Consider the following 17,290-nt stretch of genomic DNA (forward strand, 5'->3'; position numbering starts at 1 on the left):
CAGAAAAATGAGGAGCAGAAGCTTGATCCAAAAAGCAAAAAAGAAGCTAATAAAAATGGGATGTAGTTTGGGAGGCAGGTGAGAGAAACTGCTAATGGTTATGGTAGTGTTTTGGATGGGCCCTGTACTTCTGGCTGCTGACAGGCAAAACTTGTGACATGGGTGCTTGTGCAACTGACTCTCTCTGTCTCTGTCTCAGGGCAGTTGATTGTCTGTATTGATTGTTTCCTCTCCTTAGTCTGTGTTTTTGTAGGTGTTAATTTTTGCTAATTAACTGGCTACTACTGTGTACTGAGCTGGTCCCTGAGTGAACCATGATTGATTGGTAATTGGTAACACAGTAGCTTAGCAGCCAGGCCTGCAGTGGTGGTGGGGGGCCGCAGCCAGGCCCCCCCCACTCCCGCCCCAGACAGACACAGCACCCATGTCATGAGTTTTGCCTGTCAGCAGCTAGAGATGCAGGGCCCTAAAACTCCCCTGCACCTATCTCCTCAACAGCTGGCAGGCTTCATGGCTGCAGCAGGGGCTACTATCCCTGCAGCTTTCACCCTGCTGCACTTTAATACACAGTTTCACCCATGTCATGAGTTTTGCCTGTTAGCAGCTTGAGGTGCAGTGTTCCCCCCCCCGTACTCTGTACTGATCTTCTTGAAACTTGGTAGGCTTTGTGGCCTCACCAGGGGCCACCACCCTTGCAGTTTTCACCCCCTTGTGGTCTAACACATGCACGTGCCATGAGTTTTGCTTTCAAGAATTTGGGGTGCAGTTCCCTCCAAACCCCTACACTGATTTTCTTTAAACTTGGCAGGCTTTATGTTCTCAGCAGAAGCTGCCACCCCTGAAAGTTTCATCCAAATCAGACAAAAAAACAACAGAGTTATAGATATTTTGCTGATTCCCCAGTATACCCTATGGCTGGATCTCCAAGGTGGCTCAGAGCCATTTCAGCTGGATCGAAGCGAAAACCCAGTCTGGAGCTCCAGATCGGATCACTGGCATCTGAAGCGGCCGGATCTGAAGCCAGACTGAATAAGTGCCTACTTGCGCAGGCCTGTTAGGCAGTGTTTAGGATTTGGCATTATATTTGTAGGGGAAGGGAAGACAATACACTTTAGTGTGTTAAAAAAATTGCCATCCTGGATGGTGTGTAGGATAATGGAATCAATTAGAGCAGGTCAGAAATTTTCTAATGGAAAATCTTACTTGTTCAGAAAATGACAATTCTTCAAATGTCGCCCATGAATGTGTACGGGTGAAGCATGCTAGCTTCCCTGTCTAGCTGACCACCACCTGGTTTCCGGGTAGCATACCTTCAGAGCTTGAGAGCCAGAGCTTCCAGTTTCCTGTCTTTTTAGTAGCCTCTGTTTTCAGGCTTAATTTTGTGGCAGTCCTCCTGGTAGAAAGCTTGACCATAAGGGTTTCTAGGTGTCTAGCTTTTTAGCAACCTTCCAGAAGAGTTTTAGGGTGCTCAGTTTACCTGAAATATTCTTGTAAATTGTCCTTCTTCAGAAAACTTTGCTTGTCCAACTCTGATTCAGGAAAAATGATTGTAAATAGGACATTTCCATTGAAAGAAATTCCAGTCCTTCATAGTTCTTCCCAGTAGGGTTAATGGAAAAGGTAAAGATGTTGGAAGATTAAAAAATAAAAAAGCCCTGAAGGCAAAACAGAAACAAATCCAGTGCAGTCAACATGGGAGTCATAGGCCATCTAAGAATAATTCTCTGCCCCATTGCTCCTTTTTCTATCTGCATCATAGGCAGAGGGAGAAACAAATCATGTGGGGAGGCCTGAGCACATGTGTGCACATGCAGCCCCCTGCCCGTCCCCCACCCAGCAGGTAAGTCTGGGGGGAGGGCAGATTGAGGCCCCCGCTATAAGGGAAGGACATGCATGGCGTTACGCTGCTCTCGCAGCAGCTGTCTCTGCCCCATGCACAGATCAAGGGAGTATGTGCCACCCAGGCCTCCGCCAGGGTGCACACAGCGGCGGGAACCCCCCTGCATGTCTGGACAAGTCACCTGGGCTCCAACTGTCCCACAGCCCGGCCCAGCTGGGGCCCCTTTCACCAGAGCCCCTGCCTCTGGGCCTCCCCCCGTACCCCCCCCCTCCCCAACTCTTTCCCCCTAACGGAATAGACTGATGATACTTGCCTGCTACTCTGGGCAGCCAGTGATCCACACAAGGGCCTGTAATCCTGGCTGCATGCGCACCCCTCCCCCTAGCTGTAGCCACCTGGAACCTACAGCTGGGCTGCCCTGAGGCTCTGTGCGTTGCTCCGCATTTGGGGGTGCTGAGCCCCATTAGCCCCAGCCTTCCCCCGCCTATGATCTGCATTTGCTTTTTGCCTTAAGTCTATTCCTAACAAGCCTTTTCCTGTACTTGAAATAATGCACTAAACTCATAGAAACCAGTGCCCAAATTAAAAACTTGTGACCAGGACCTGTGTCCTTATGACATTAACTTGTTCTACTTTTTTAACCCGAAAGGAATCTAAATGGGAAAGATCTATTTTGGTTTCTCTCACTGTTGAAAGTAAGATTATTTTTTTACTTCTTGAACACTTCCAATGATGGAGATACCACAACTTCCCTAGCCTGTGTTTTGCACTGACTTTCTGTTCTAATAGTGAAGAAGTTTTTCCTGATATCCAGGTGTTCTCCCACATCTTTATGGAAGACCTTCAGAAATCTGAATACTCCTATCATGTTCTTCTTAAGCACTTTTTCCATAAGCTGAACATACCTATTTCCTTCAACTTCTCATATAGCTTGCCTCCCAAGCCCTTTATCATTCTTGTTGCCCACCTCTGGACCTTCTCCAACTTCTCCGTGTCCTTTTTCAAACTGTGGAGCCCAAAACTTGACACAGTACTCCAGATGAGGCCTAACCAGTACCGAGTAAAGACACGATCACACCTCATGTTTCATAGTTTCTGGGGTCATAGTTTCTAGGGTCAGAAGGGACCTGAGTAGATCATCTAGTCCAACCCCCTGCCAAGGCAGGAAAGATTACTGGGGTCAAATGACCCCAGCAAGGTGCTCATCTAGCCTCCTCTTAAAGACCCCCAGGGTAGGGGCCAGCACCACTTCTCTTGGAAGTTGGTTCCAGATCCTAGCCGCCCTGACAGTGAAGTAGTGCCTCCTGATATCTAGCCTAAATCTACCCTCTGCCAGCTTGTGACCATTATTCCTGGTCACTCCTGGCAGTGCTCGGGGGAACAGGGACTTCCCCAATGCCTGCTGATCCCCACTGACTAGTTTGTAACAAGCCACTAGATCCCCCCTCAGGCTTCTCTTCTGGAAGCTGAACAGGCTCAGGTCCTGTAGCCTCTCCTCATAGGGCCTGCCCTGTTGTCCCCTGATCATGCGAGTGGCCCTCTTCTGGACCCTCTCCATGCTGTCGACATCCCTCTTGAAGTGCGGCGCCCAGAACAGAAGGGACCTGAGTAGATCATCTAGTCCGACCCCCTGCCATGGCAGGAAAGATTACTGGGGTCAAACGACCCCAGCAAGGTGTTCATCTAGCCTCCTCTTAAAGACCCCCAGGGTAGGGGCCAGCACAACTTCTCTTGGAAGTTGGTTCCAGATCCTAGCCGCCCTGACCGTGAAGTAGCGCCTCCTGATGTCTAATCTGATTTTACCCTCTACCAGCTTGTGACCATTATTCCTGGTCACTCCTGGCGGTGCCCGGGGGAACAGGGACTCCCCCAATGCCTGCTGATCCCCCCTGACTAGTTTATAACAGGCCACAAGATCCCCCTCAGCCTTCTCTTGTGGAGGCTGAACAGGTTCAGGTCCCGTAGCCTCTCCTCATAAGGCCTGCCCTGTTGTCCCCTGATCATGCGAGTGGCCCTCCTCTGGACCCTCTCCATGCTGTCCACATCCCTCCTGAATTGCGGCGCCCAGAGCTGGACGCAGTACTCCAGCTGCGGCCTGACCAGTGCCGCATAGAGGGGGAGGATCACCTCCCTGGACCTGCTCGAGCTGCATCAGTGGATGCATGACAAGGTGCGATTAGCCTTCCTGACCATGTTCTCACATTAGTGGCCCATGTTCATCTTGGAGTCAATAATGACTCCAAGATCCTTTTCTGCCTCTGTGCTGACGGGAAGGGAGTTAACCAGCAGTATACCTACAAGCTGGGGCTTCCTCCCCAAGTGCAATACCTTTCACTTGTCAGTATTGAAACCCATTCTGTTCTCATCCATCCACCCCTGTAACCTGTCCAGATCTAATTGCAGCCTGTCCCTCTCCTTTAGTATGTCCACTTCTCCCAACATCTTAGTGTCATCTGTGAATTTGAACACGGTGCTTTTCACCCCCTCGTCCAAGTCGTTGATGAAGATGTTGAACAGTGTGGGCCCAAGGGCCAAGCCCTGGGGAACCCCACTGCCCGCATCCCTCGAGGTTGAAAATAACCTGTCTACCACCACTCTCTGGATGTGGCCCTCCAGCCAATTAGCAACCTGTATGACCGTGTAGGCTTTGACACCACAGTCACCTAATTTTTTAATGAGAATGGGGTGAGAGACTGTGTCGAAGGCCTTCCTACGTCCACCGTGACACCTGCGTCTAAGGATTTTGTGACCTGGTCATAGAAGGCCACCAGGTTAGTCTGACAGGACCTGCCTCTAATGAACCCATGTTGGTTGCCCCTAAACATAATCTCCCCTGCTGGTCCCTTAAAGCAGTGGTGCTTAACTTTTGTGTTGGATGGGCTAGAAGGGTGGTAGCCAGTCCTTCTGTGGGCTGGAGGTCCTGATCTGACCTGGTGGGGGCGGGGCAGGGGGAGCATGGCCTGGCCCCAGCCTGGACCTGCAGGGATGGCGGAGGGGGTGTGGCCCTGCTCCAAACTGGTCCCAGGGTTTGGGATTATTGATTGCAACTGCTCTTATCATGTTCTAGCAAATTGCCCATCAAGAGTACCGGGGGGGGGGATGGGGACAGAGGCCTGCATTTGCCCCTCCCCCCTGCCTCAGGTTGGGGCTGCAGGTGCTCCCCACCTCAGCTGTGCCATTTGAGCTGGGGCTGTTCCCACCCCCACCGCTTTTGGGCCAGCTTTTCCCTGCCTCCTCCCCCTTCCCACCCCTCCTTCCTGCTTAGGGCTGGTGGTGGCAGTCACGGTAGTTGCAGTGGGGATCACAGTGGGGCTCAGCCACTGGTCACCGCCCTCCCCTTCTCACTTCTCTCCCTCTACTTTCCACTCCCCTCCCTTCTTCCCCTCTTCCCTGCTGCCTCCCTCTCCCTGCTGAACTGCTGGGGGGGTGTTGCAGCCCCTGGCTCCAAGGCGTGTGGGAGTGGGAGGCCAGGCCAGCACTCCAGGCCTCACTCTCTGGCTCTGACCCCAATTACCGCTGTTATGGCAGTGGTCTGCCGTGTGGGGTGGGGCAAGGCCAGTGCTGCACAGCCAGTACCCCATGCTCCCGCCATCTCCAAGGAGCAGGGGGTGGGGCCAAGCCCAGTGCCACTGGCTTCACCCCCCCACTCCGTCCCCCTGTGATCGCTTTGCTACCCATCATCCCCCCTGCCTCCAAGGAGCAGGGTGGGGGGTTAAGGCCTCCTGCTGTGGCCCCTCAGTCCCCACTGTCATGGCGGCGCTCCGCCATGTGTCTCTATCTGTCCACAGCGCTCTGATTGGCTGCTGAGGCAACCAATCAAAGTGCAAGTAAAGCATTACAGACAGACAGACTAAGGCTTTTATAATATTAGAATTCTTTATTTTGTGCGCTTGAATTTGTCTTTGGCAAACTTTGTATATTTTCATGACAGTTCCCCTATTTAACTGCCATCTCTATTCTTATTTTTAGTAGAACTGGCTTTTCTCTATGGTCTGTTGATCAGTACAGAGTACTTATTGCACTCTGTGAACCCAATACCCTTTAAGTTGTCATTTACTTACTGTAAAGCCTTCAACTGGATTTTTTGATGGCTTCTGGGACGAGTAATTTTTTTGTTCTTAAGTAATTTGTAAATAATTTCTTGCAACATACAGGTGTGGTTTAAATAACAAATATATTTCAGTGATGCTTGTTTTAATAAATTATGTGATAAAGTATATGGATTTTTTTGCAGTTTTGAAAATGAGATGCTTTGTATAATGTAACCTTCAGAAGTATAAAACTCATCTGTTCTTTTCATTAAAAAATCAAGTCTTTTTAGCATTAAGGGGTTGGTTACATACATCATGTACAACTTCCATTACAAAAAAGTCCCTTATAATGCATACCTAAAATGACACTCTGATGTGGAAAAATCCTTTAAATTAAGCGGTTGATCAGTTGTTGCATTCATTTTAATCGATAAAGAATTTCAGATATGTATGTATATATAAAAAGGTATGATATGATATAGATAGTACATTTCCTGATCATTGCTGGTTTGGGCTGAAAAAAATAAGTACTTTCTCATTAGAAAAGAGTATAGAAAATATGTATAATTTCTCAGGAAGCTTTGGTCGCCTGATTCGATTTGATGGAGGTTCAGCCCTATTTTGGCAGCAAATCTTCAAATCCCAATCAATTTGGGAGACCCATTAAAAGGTCTGAATCGAATCCAAAGCCTCTGAATAAGTTTGGAAAAGATTCAGAGGGATTTGGAGATTTGGATCTGCTGGGGAGAGGCAGGCACAGCTGGGTGGCTTCAGGTTCTCCCACATCTGCTTTGGCTGTGCCTGCCTCTCCCTGGGTGGGGGGAGCCATGGGAGAAGCCCCCATGGCTGCCCTGCCCAGCCTCAGCCTCCTAGCACTTTAAACAAAAACAAAAAAAACCAAAAAAAAGCCCTGGACTCACTGGATGTAGCAGGAGCTGTGGGGGCTTTGGGGCCTTCTGGCAGAGCCCTGCCCCTCCCAGCCCCTGCTCCCTGATTGTTTTGCCCCTGACATTTCCCACCCCCCTTTGCTCAACCCCAACAGTCTAGGAATAAAATAAAATGTACTCACCAGGAGTAGCAGTGGCTGTGAGGGCTCTGGAGCCATGTGGCAGAGCCCCCTGCACAGCCCCACCCCCAATGGCACCCAGCTGTCCCCAGCATCCCAGCAATTTAAAAAAACCCAAACCCCACACTCACCAGCTGCAGCAGCAGAGAACAGGGACTCTGAGGGCTTGTGGCAGAGGGACTCCCTCCTCCCCCCCACGTGTGCAGTGCAGGGCAGTCACCTGTAGCCCAGCAGCACTCAGCCCCAGCTCCCAGGCAGTGCACGGTGCCCTGCCAAGCTGCGCTGCACCTGTACCATGGGGCAACTGCTGCACGAGTGCCAGGCAGTGGGAGGCAATCCCTACTGCCCTGTGTTGCATAGGGGGGCTCTGCCACAAGCCCTCCGAGGCCCTGATCCCTGCTGCTGCAGCCAGTGAGTGTGAGGCTTTTTTTTTTTTCCCAGTTGCTGGGGGGGTGGGCATTGGGGAGCGAGAGTTGTGCAGAATGGCTCTGCCATGTGGCCCCAGAGTCCCCACAGCCGCTGCTACTGCTGATGAGTGCAGGTTTTTTTACTTTTTAAAAATTTTTTTTTAAGTGCCAGGAGGCTGGGGCTGGGCAGCCATGGGGGCTTCTCCTGCAGCTTCCCCCCATCTGGGGAAAGGCAGGCACAGCCAGAGGAGCAGCCACCTGGCTGTGCCTACCTTTTCCTAGCAGATCCTAATCTCCAAATCAGCCGCCAAATCTCCAATTCTGATTCAGCGGATTTGAATGGAGACACTGATTTGAATTACTGTCTTCCAAATCCAAATTGAATACTTCCCTATTCACACAGGCCTAATAATTTCCTCTTTATTGCCTCATGGAAACTGAAGAATGGCTGCTCCTGAAATAAACTTTATATTGTCCTCTTGCCTAGATGTCAGTTCCAAGCTTCTCAGAGTTGCACATTCTTTCAAGCATAGGTTGCCTGTGAGTACATAGTATCTGTAGGCTTGTTAATAGTTAGACTGAAAAAAATATTTTTGAGTGCTAGTCTTGATTTTTTCATTTAATATTATATTGTCATACTGATCTAACATACTTCTCTTTTTAGCTTTTACAAGAAGCTGAAGGGTGGGGTGAACGATTTAGTGAACTAAATGAACAAACAAAAATGTTTGAATCCTCAAAAGCAGATATGGAGGAAGCTTTGAAAAATAAGGAGAGTCAAGTCAAGGTAGGGTAATATATTAAACACTGATTTGAGTTATATAGCTTGATTTTAATTGTTAGGACTTGGATAGGTTTTTAGGCTTTCTCAGAACTTGTTTCTTGCAATAACTTTCCTTTACTCTTATTTTTCTGTCTTTCTCAGCATATGGTTTTGTATGCTGATGTTTGCTTTTCTTATAATAAATCCTTTCTGTTACCTCTTTACTTGTTGTCAATGGTGCTTCAGATTCCAGAGAATCTGACCATACAAGCTTGCTCAGTCTACAGAATGAGGGATCAGTCTTGTCTGAGCTCATGGCCATGGACAAGCCCTACTTCCCTGTGATATTGTGAAGTACCTGTAGAGGCTTCTCTGGGGTTTACCTTTTGGCAGGTCCTTTAATGGGAAAGTTGTGGGACATGTAGAATCCTAGCTAAGGAATTACATTGATAAATTAATGTGAAATGAACAGGGTAGAGATAAAATTTGGCTACTGTCCCAATCACATTGTCAGAGTCTTACTGTTAGTATATATTTTACTGTTTTGGTTTCATGTTGTTTTTATATCACATGTAGTCACTGACAGAATGCTTATTGAAGATGAAAGACTGGAGCTCAGCAATAAGGGAAGATGATGCCACTGAAGATAGTCACTGGGATACTGACACAAAGGGGGAAACAGAAAATGGAGAGCATCTAGGTACAATAAAAAGAGCTTTCTATTTCAAAATGAATTTTTATTAGGTGAATTATGACAGCGAATCCCAGTAAAGCTTGTAGATAGATTAACTTCTTAAATGGTGAAGCAGAATTTCCTGACCCCACTTGCTAGTGCATTTTAAATGTGTGCTCCAACTGCATTCAGCATTACTGCTGATCTGATCTGTGGTCATCTTGGAAAAAACTAAGCGTCTATGATAGCATGGTTGGGAAGAAAGGAAGTGTTTTATATTAAAAACAAAACAAAGAAAACCCAAACAAAAAGCATATTTTGGTAACTGAGAAGCCAACATTTATTCCTGTTGCAAACTCATTACAGTGACTCACAAATTGTACTGAAATTTCCCTCTTTTGAAACAGATGATCAACAAAAAACTGTAAAGAAGCTGATATATGCTGCTAAGGTATGTAGTAAGGTTATGATGTACTGATGATAAATACTAGAGGAAAGAACAAGGGGAATAAATGAGATATAAAGTAAACTTTTAAAAATTCATGTAATCACATCAGTGTATTTAATGTACATGAATCATTGTAACAATATAAGCAAGGTTTGTGATATCTCAGCATTTTTTAAAAGACTAATCATTGTCTAAACTTGAGAAGTTCAGTTTGATATTTTTTAAATTTATGTAACATGCGCATTTGCTCTTAGAATCAGAAAATTAGGGTTGGAAGGGACCTCAGGAGGTCATCTAGTTGAACTCAAAGCAGGACCACTCCCAACTAGATCATCTTAGCTAAAGATTTGTCTAGCCGGTTCTTAAAAACCTCCAAGGACGGAGAGTCCACAACTTCTCAGAGTACCTTGTTCCGGTGTTTTGCTACCCTCCTAGTGAGGGAGGTTTTTTCTGATATCTAACCTAAACTTCCCATGATGCAACGTGAGACCACTGCTCCTTGTTCTTTTATCTGAAAACAGTCTAGCTCCATCCTCTTCGGTACCTCCCCTTCAAGTAGTTGAAGGCTGTTATTAAATCCCCCTTCAGTCTTCTCTTCTCCAAACTAAACAAGCTCAGTTCCCTCAGACTGTCCTCATAAGTTTTGTGCCCCGGCCCTCTAATCTTTTTTCTGCTGGACTCTCTAATTTCTCCACATTCTTTCTGTAATGGGGGGCTCAAAACTGGACACAGTACTCCAGAAGTGGCCTCACCAGCACTGAGTAGAAGAGAATAATCGCTTCCCTTGATCTGCTGGCAGTGCTGCTGCTCATGCAGCCCAGTCTGCCATTAGCCACTTTCGCAACAAGGGCACACTGGCTTGTATTCAGCTTATTATCCACTGTAACCTCCATGTCCTTTTCTGCAGAGCTGGTGCTTATCCAGTTGGTCCCCAGCCTATGCTGGTGCATGGGATAGTTCTGTTCTACATGCAGGACTTTGCACTTGTCCTTATTGAGCCACATAAGATTTCTTTTGGTTCAATAGTCCAATTTATCGAGCTGTCTCTGAATCCAGGCCCTACCCTTCAGTCCATCTACCACTCCCCCTAGGTTGATGGTGTCTGCAAACTTGCTGAGGATGCACTCTGTTCCATCTTCCAGGTCACTGATGAAAATAATGAACTAAATTGACCCTAGAACTATCCTGAACCTGTCTGACATAAATAAAATGTTAGGCAACTACATATCCCAGCATTAGACATTTAATTTTACAGACATACACTGCTATGGTAAAGAGTATTTACTTGAGAAATGAAAACAACTACCAATAGTCTTTATCCTTCTACTATGGTCTCACAATCAGTTTGCTTTTCACTTTTTATATAGTTAAACGCTTGTTTAAAAACCCTGGAAACAGAAAGAAATCAAGTGTATTCAAAACTGGATGATGAAAATAAAGCCAAAGAAGAGCTTGCAGGTAATCAATTTTTCATGTTTGTATGTTGATTTTTTTTTTAAAGTAATTCGTATTTTTTAAAATAAAAGAAGCTGTTATGTTGATCAGTGTTATTTAAGTCAGTTTTTATGAGAAAAAAATAAGTTGTCACTAAAAGAATTACTCTGTTAGAAATCCATTTAATTTGTGTTGAAGTTCCTTAACCCTTTTAAAATTTGGTCTTAAAAAGCAAAGCAACTAAAACAGCAAGAAATTATTTCATTTATGGAAATGTAACAGTTGTTGCTTAAAATGTATGCTCTTCATCTCTTCGAATTTAGCAGTTGTATTTTAAGAAATGTAAAGTTTTGTAAAAGTTAAAGCCTTGAAAAGGAAACCTTAATTTGACTTTTGAAACGTTCTTAATAAGCATGTGGCTTCATTCATGTAGTTATATTGAGCTGAATATAACTTTCTTCTTAAAAAATAACTTGCCTCTGAAAGTACAGATTCCTCTTTTCCTTTATACAAAGTCTGACCATTCATTTTAAAGAAAATATTTTAAAATAAATGCAGCCTTAGATACAAAATATTGGTAACTAGATGTCTGTTGCCCAAATAATACTGTCAGAAGGGAGACCCTATTTAAATGTTGTGCAGTGGGCAGTTATTTAGATTACTAGTGAATTGCCCATAAAAAATGGCAGGGGGAGGGGCAAGAGCGTTAGGGACAGACAGATGGACTAAGCCAGATAAATATATATGATTTAACCAGCTTCTTACTTCACTGAAGTTTCCTGAATTTACTGAAAAGAAGCATTGTTTGAGGCTCTGAAAGAATAGGATGACAATGCTAATCTAAACTGTTATCTCAGGCAGTCTACTCTGAAGAAATCACTCTTGTCAGTTTTAAAATTGGTTACATTTACAACCAAAAATGGTGGTATAGAATTTGATTTTTAACAGTTTAAAACTAAATTTTAAAACTTAGATTATGGATCACAAAATTGCGTCCTCTAAAGGAATATAGCTTTTTCAGCCATCCTTCTTTTTTTTTTTTATATGAAAGGTGAAATGGATAAATGGTCAAACCAAATCAAGACCAAAGCAAGTTTCTAGCAAATCTAGGGGTAGAATTGAGAACTTCTGACTCCTATCTTATAAGCCACTTCAGTCAGTCTCTGGGCATTTATCAGATTGGGGCTTTGTACATATTGTGTATCATAAGCAATAATTTTCCTACCCAGTTTCCCAAATCTAGGTCTGAGTTTATTAAAATTGCAAGTCAAGGACTTTTAATGCTTAATTGCTTCCTGAAATGCTTTCATTGTTTCAGTTTAGTAAAATGCTCATCGTTCACTGTATACTTGGCTGTCTCTAACTTTGACAGAACGCATTGAAAATCTCCTAAGTGAACAAGTTTCCTTGCAGTCTGAAAATGCACAATTTGAAAGTGAAGTACAGAAGCTTCAGCAAAAACTTAAAGTAATGACAGAGTTATATCAAGAAAATGAAATGAAACTTCACAGGTATAGGCACCACTATGTTTTTACATTAACTTGTTAATGAAAAATTAAGGAAAATTTGGGAAATTCCTGAGGTGTATTTGGTAGCTGTGTTGGTCTGAGACAAAAAAACATACAGAAAACTAGAATTCTTGGTTCCAAAATGATCATTTGGAACCAAGAGTCCTAGTTTTTTGTATGGGAAATTACTGAGTCTTTTTCAGGGCCAGACCTGTCAATGAGTATTGTGGTATCTTATACTGAAAGATAATTATTACATAGCTTACATTAGCCACCAAGTCATAAGGAATCCAGATAAAAATTATAGTAGAAATATAAAAATGGAGAATTTACTAGGAAGCTGGTATATAGCTGAACAAGTTACTTGGATAGTTTCAATCTAGGAGTTTAAAATAGATTGGGAAGAGCAATGATATTAGTCTTACAATTGCTCTGGGTAAAAGGAAACTCTACTTTAAGATGTTTTCATGGTATACCTTTTTTGTATATTTATTACCCAAATAATTTTTTACTAACTTTTTCAAAGGAACTTTTCATGTGCAAAAGTGTCTGTGATCTACTACTTATAGTTTGTTTCAGCCTGTTAAAGTGCTGACCTTTGTTTATCATCAGCAGTGGTATCCAGCCTTTTTGACTATGGGGCCAGATCATGAACTTTTTATCACCCAGTGGGCCAGCAGGAGTGGGTGCTTGCACAGCCTGTCCAGCCCGGCCATGGCCTGGGGGTGCAGGGGTCAAGGGGTGCCACCTGACTCCACCGTGTCCTCCCTGCCACCTGGGTGGCCTCAAGGATGCTTCCATACCTGTGCGCCTGCGCTCAGCAGCCAGGGGGACATGTGGGGACTCTACAGGGGGGTACAGGGTGTGTAGGGACACCCCCCTGCTCCTTCTCCCCTGGGGCAGCCTGAGCCCAAGTGGCAGGGGTCCCTCCCTCCCCAGGGCCTGCAGCTCACTATCTCCAGTGCGATGTCTGTGGGTGCGGGGGATGTGGGGAGGCAGGAGCAGCACTGGCTTCCCACCTCGACAGCCACAGCAGCAGTGGCAGCAGCATCTCTCTAAGCTGGCATCCGCACCCCCTGCGCCCGTCTGCTGCACCGCGAACTGCTCCAGCCCATATGGCCGGTGGGGACTGGTGCAGGGTGGGGCTGGCATGCAAATGAGGAAGGGAGGGGTGGGGCAAGGAAGGGACACCATGAAATGAGGGGGAAGGGAAGGAGCTGCACCGCGTCGGCAACATCAAACTGACGTGGTGTGTATGGGAACCTTGTCCCTTCCGCAGCTCTTCAGCAGCCATTAGGAATCTGCTGAGGGGCTGGGGGAGGGGCAAGGGGTAAGAACGAAAGTAAACTGTGTTTACTTTCGTTTCCCATCGCAGCACTGTGGGCCCTAGAAAATAGCTTGGCAGGCCGCATGGTGGCTCACGGGCCATATGTTGGACAAGCCTGATCTACAGTATTGAAAATAAATCCAGGCATGCAAAAAACCAGCATATGCAGTGGTAGAATAAAATTTTAGAAGTTTGTGATATGTGGATAAGCTGGGCTTCAGATAAGGGAAGAGAGAGAGGTAATGCATGTAAATATGTTTTAAAAATTGGTCAATTAGGCTTCTAAGCCATGTGAGTGCTTTTGAAACCTTTCCAGAAACTGGTTGTGTTTTAATTCTATCAGTTGATAGAATAGTCATAGAAAAATGCCTTTACAGGTGTTCTAATCCTATATTGACGTTTCTCAGAGAGAAAAAAATATCAAGCAACTAGGAAAAAACACACATTATATAGCAAAAGATGTCAAAGTATAAATAGCCACTAATTTAAATATAAATACCTTGGTATTTTGAACCAGTTATCCACTGACACTCTATTCCACAGTCTATGCTACATAAGTGAATGTGTTTTGCACTAGACTTTGAAATAAAAAAAAAATAGTAAACAAAAAGGCACCCTTCAGTCCGTGGTCTCTTAAGTAGAGCCTAGAATCAGATGAAACTTTGGTCAGGTATGCAACAACAATATGTAAATAGTTATTTTCCTTCTACTTTGTGGACAGTTGACTGTGCTTTTAACAGTGAACTTTGTCCTTTCTAGCAGAGACCTTGGAAGCCCCAATATGTTAGATGGGAGGCAGAAAAACAGATACAGAGGGAAGTGATGCACCCAGTATGTACTCCCACTTGGGAGAAACAGGACTGAGGAAAAACCTAGGGCATCATTAGCATGTCCACCATTAAGCAGTCAAGTGACCGGGAACATTTGTGTAGGAGAATGACCAGCGGTACCTGTTATAACCTACATGCTGAATTAGTACTGTGAATGCTCTGCAGAGTTGCAGTATGTTGTCTGGTGGGCTGAAATGTAGATTTTGTCTTTCTCCAATGCTTCAGTAGTTCCCATCATGGACCCTCAAAGGATCTTGGTGGGGATAGTAAGAGAGTGAGTTTGTCTAAGGCTTTCTTATCTTTAATAATGTCCAGAAATCCCCCAACCTGTGATCCTTTGTAGAAGCAGTATGTTAACACAGAAAGGACTAGAAATTACCACTATAAATTTGCTTAGCTTACTTGCTGTTCAGAATATTCTCCTGCTTTTGAAAAGGGTCTTCCTTGTTCTTGTTCTTTTGGACCTTACTGTTTTCCAAGTTTTTCATGAAGAATGGCTAATATAAGTGTAAACAAGTAAGAACTAGTCACACTACCGTTTTTTTCTAAGGAAGCTATTTCTATTACTATGAAAAATGTCACAGGTCGCAGTGTTTCTCATTTTTATTTAAGGTTGTTTTTGAGAAAATAATTGGAGAGTTATAGCTTGTTTACCTAACCAAACCATATTGTATGGGCTTTTTTTTAAAGGAGATTAACAGTAGAGGAGAGAGAGCGCTTGCAGAAAGAAGAGAAACTCTCTAAAGTAGATGAAAAAATTAATCATGCTGCTGAAGAACTAAACAGCTACAGGTATTTACAGATTTCCTTTGCTGTAATGTTTACAAAATACCACAGAGTTAGTAAATATTCCAGTTACAGTACCCTGAAAATGAATATATTCCTTCAAAACCTTTGTATAATTATATACTACCTTTATATAAACAGATTCTTCCCATCAGTATGTGATATCATAAGTCTGTTGGCAAGTTTTCGTGTAACAGGCTGATGTCAATGAGTTATGTGCGTATTTGACAGGGGTCTTTCATGTATCATACTATATACACTATTAGTAAAGTACTAAATATATGAATGAATAACATTGGAAAATGAACAGATATATTCAACTTTTCCATTACAGTTTAGTATTTTAAATATTCTGTTTCTAGGTGTCCGTCTCTGGATGGTTTGCCATTTCACCTAAATGTTATAACTTGGTACAAAGAGTGCCAGGTGATCCTTGTCACACTATTTTGGTGTGCAAAATGAGGTGATGGGTGTGTTTGCTAGCTCTGCTCGTATGGTACCTGAAATGTGTAGTGATTCCTTAAACTTCATATATGCATATATGAATTTAATGGGAGCTTTGAGCACAACTTCATGATTGATTCTTCAGGAGGTTTTGCTGATCAGTTTGATTAACCTGGTTGCTGGACTTCTGACAGTGCTGCTCGCCTGCTTATGAAACAAACAAGTGAAAGTTCAGTTTATTCAGAATACCAGCAGCTATTCATTTCATTTTAGGACAAGTGTCAACCTCCAAGTGAAGTGGTGCTGGCTCCTACCGTGGGGATCCTTAAGAGGAGGCTAGACAAACACCATGGCAGGGAGTCGTTGGCCATGGCAGGGGGGTCAGACTTGATGATCTGCTTAGGTCCCTTCCGACCCTACCATCTGTGAAACTGTAGGGCTGTCTTAAAACTTCTAAGACATTACTGGAAACAGTAGAACACTGAATAAATTGTATGCATGTTGGGCCCACTCCATGGGTCTAGTTGATGCGTGCGTCACACTTGGTCTGTAGAGTATGTATGTGGGAGGGTGGGAGAAGCAGAAAAAAGTGTGCACTGGTTCTTATATTTTTCTGATTCTGGAATACATATTGGCCCCTGGAGCATTTTGCAACAACTGCCTCAAGTGACAGTTTTGGCAGTTAACAGTAGGAGTGCACAATTCTCCAGTCACAGCAGCTAACATATTTAAACAAATGCAAGACAACTTTGCATTTAAGAACACCCCCTCCCCAGTAATTAGATTATGTACATGGGAAATTTATAAAGTTGTTATGATTTTCCATGGTTAGACTCTAATTAGTAGGAAGGTCATCTTAAATTTGTCCTTTCCACAGCTGTGGCGGGTAAAGCAGTGGTGGGGGATGAGGGGTCATCCCCCTTTCCCCATGTCCACCTGTCCCTGCCCCTCTGTTCCCCACCCCCTGCTCCCTTCTGCAGGTGGCTCCCTCTTGAACCCTATGCCTGTACCACTGCTCCTTGCCTCCCCACCTCCTGTTCCCCCCTGCAGCATGCCCCTTCCTTACCTTGTGCTGCAGTAGCTCTGCTCTGGCTCCAGCAGAACCATGGCCAGCCAAGCCTAGCCAGGGAGAAGCACCAGCAGTCTGATGGGGGCTGGAAAGACTGGAGTTGGAGCAGAAGATAAGGGGAGAGGGGGCAGCTGGGAGAAGGGGAACAGAGTGTGGGAGTGGCAGGCACAGGCATAAGCTGGGGAGAATGTGTGGGGAGGCAGGCTGCTGGTTCCTTTCTTCCTCCCTACCCCCAGCTACAGGCTCCCTACCCCACCAAACAAGCTTCAGTCTGGGACTCAGGACCAAAGCCGGAGCTGAACAGTTGGCTGCCTGCCCTGGGGTGGTACTTGAATCCAGGGCAAGGTGTCTTTTTTTGCCATGCTGACTGGGGAATAAAATCTTGTCTTGGATTTCAGTAAATACAGTATTATATTAGAATTGGTGAAGGACTGGCTGTTCTGACTGTACACCACTGAAGGTCTTCATCTGTGCTAGAGGGTCTTAGCAGGCCTCATAAAAACCAACTGTTCTAAGTCACTTTTGCATTCAACTGTGTCTTGTCCATTTAGACCTTGCTCTTAGATGACAAAATGATTTTATTGCATAAACTCTTAAGCAGTTTCACTGTTAACAAAAGTATTTGCAATTGTTTTTATTCTTATGTTTATTACAGTGTTCTAAA

At 44.7% G+C, this 17,290-nt stretch overlaps 1 protein-coding gene across 1 annotated transcript in view; it reads left to right on the forward strand.

Moving 5' to 3' along the window:
- Positions 1-17,290, forward strand: part of MIA2 (MIA SH3 domain ER export factor 2) — a 78,221-nt gene that overhangs the window by 44,527 nt on the left and 16,404 nt on the right. The window contains exons 15-20 of the mRNA XM_090034652.1: positions 8,009-8,131; positions 8,684-8,807; positions 9,188-9,231; positions 10,596-10,686; positions 12,035-12,173; positions 15,018-15,119. Coding sequence (XP_089890778.1) covers positions 8,009-8,131; positions 8,684-8,807; positions 9,188-9,231; positions 10,596-10,686; positions 12,035-12,173; positions 15,018-15,119 — 623 coding nt within the window. The remainder of the gene's footprint in view (positions 1-8,008; positions 8,132-8,683; positions 8,808-9,187; positions 9,232-10,595; positions 10,687-12,034; positions 12,174-15,017; positions 15,120-17,290) is intronic.

The sequence above is a fragment of the Crocodylus siamensis genome, chromosome 2, assembly GCF_052110815.1.
Source record: "Crocodylus siamensis isolate JL-2025a chromosome 2, ASM5211081v1, whole genome shotgun sequence".
NCBI classification, from domain to species: Eukaryota; Metazoa; Chordata; order Crocodylia; family Crocodylidae; genus Crocodylus; species Crocodylus siamensis.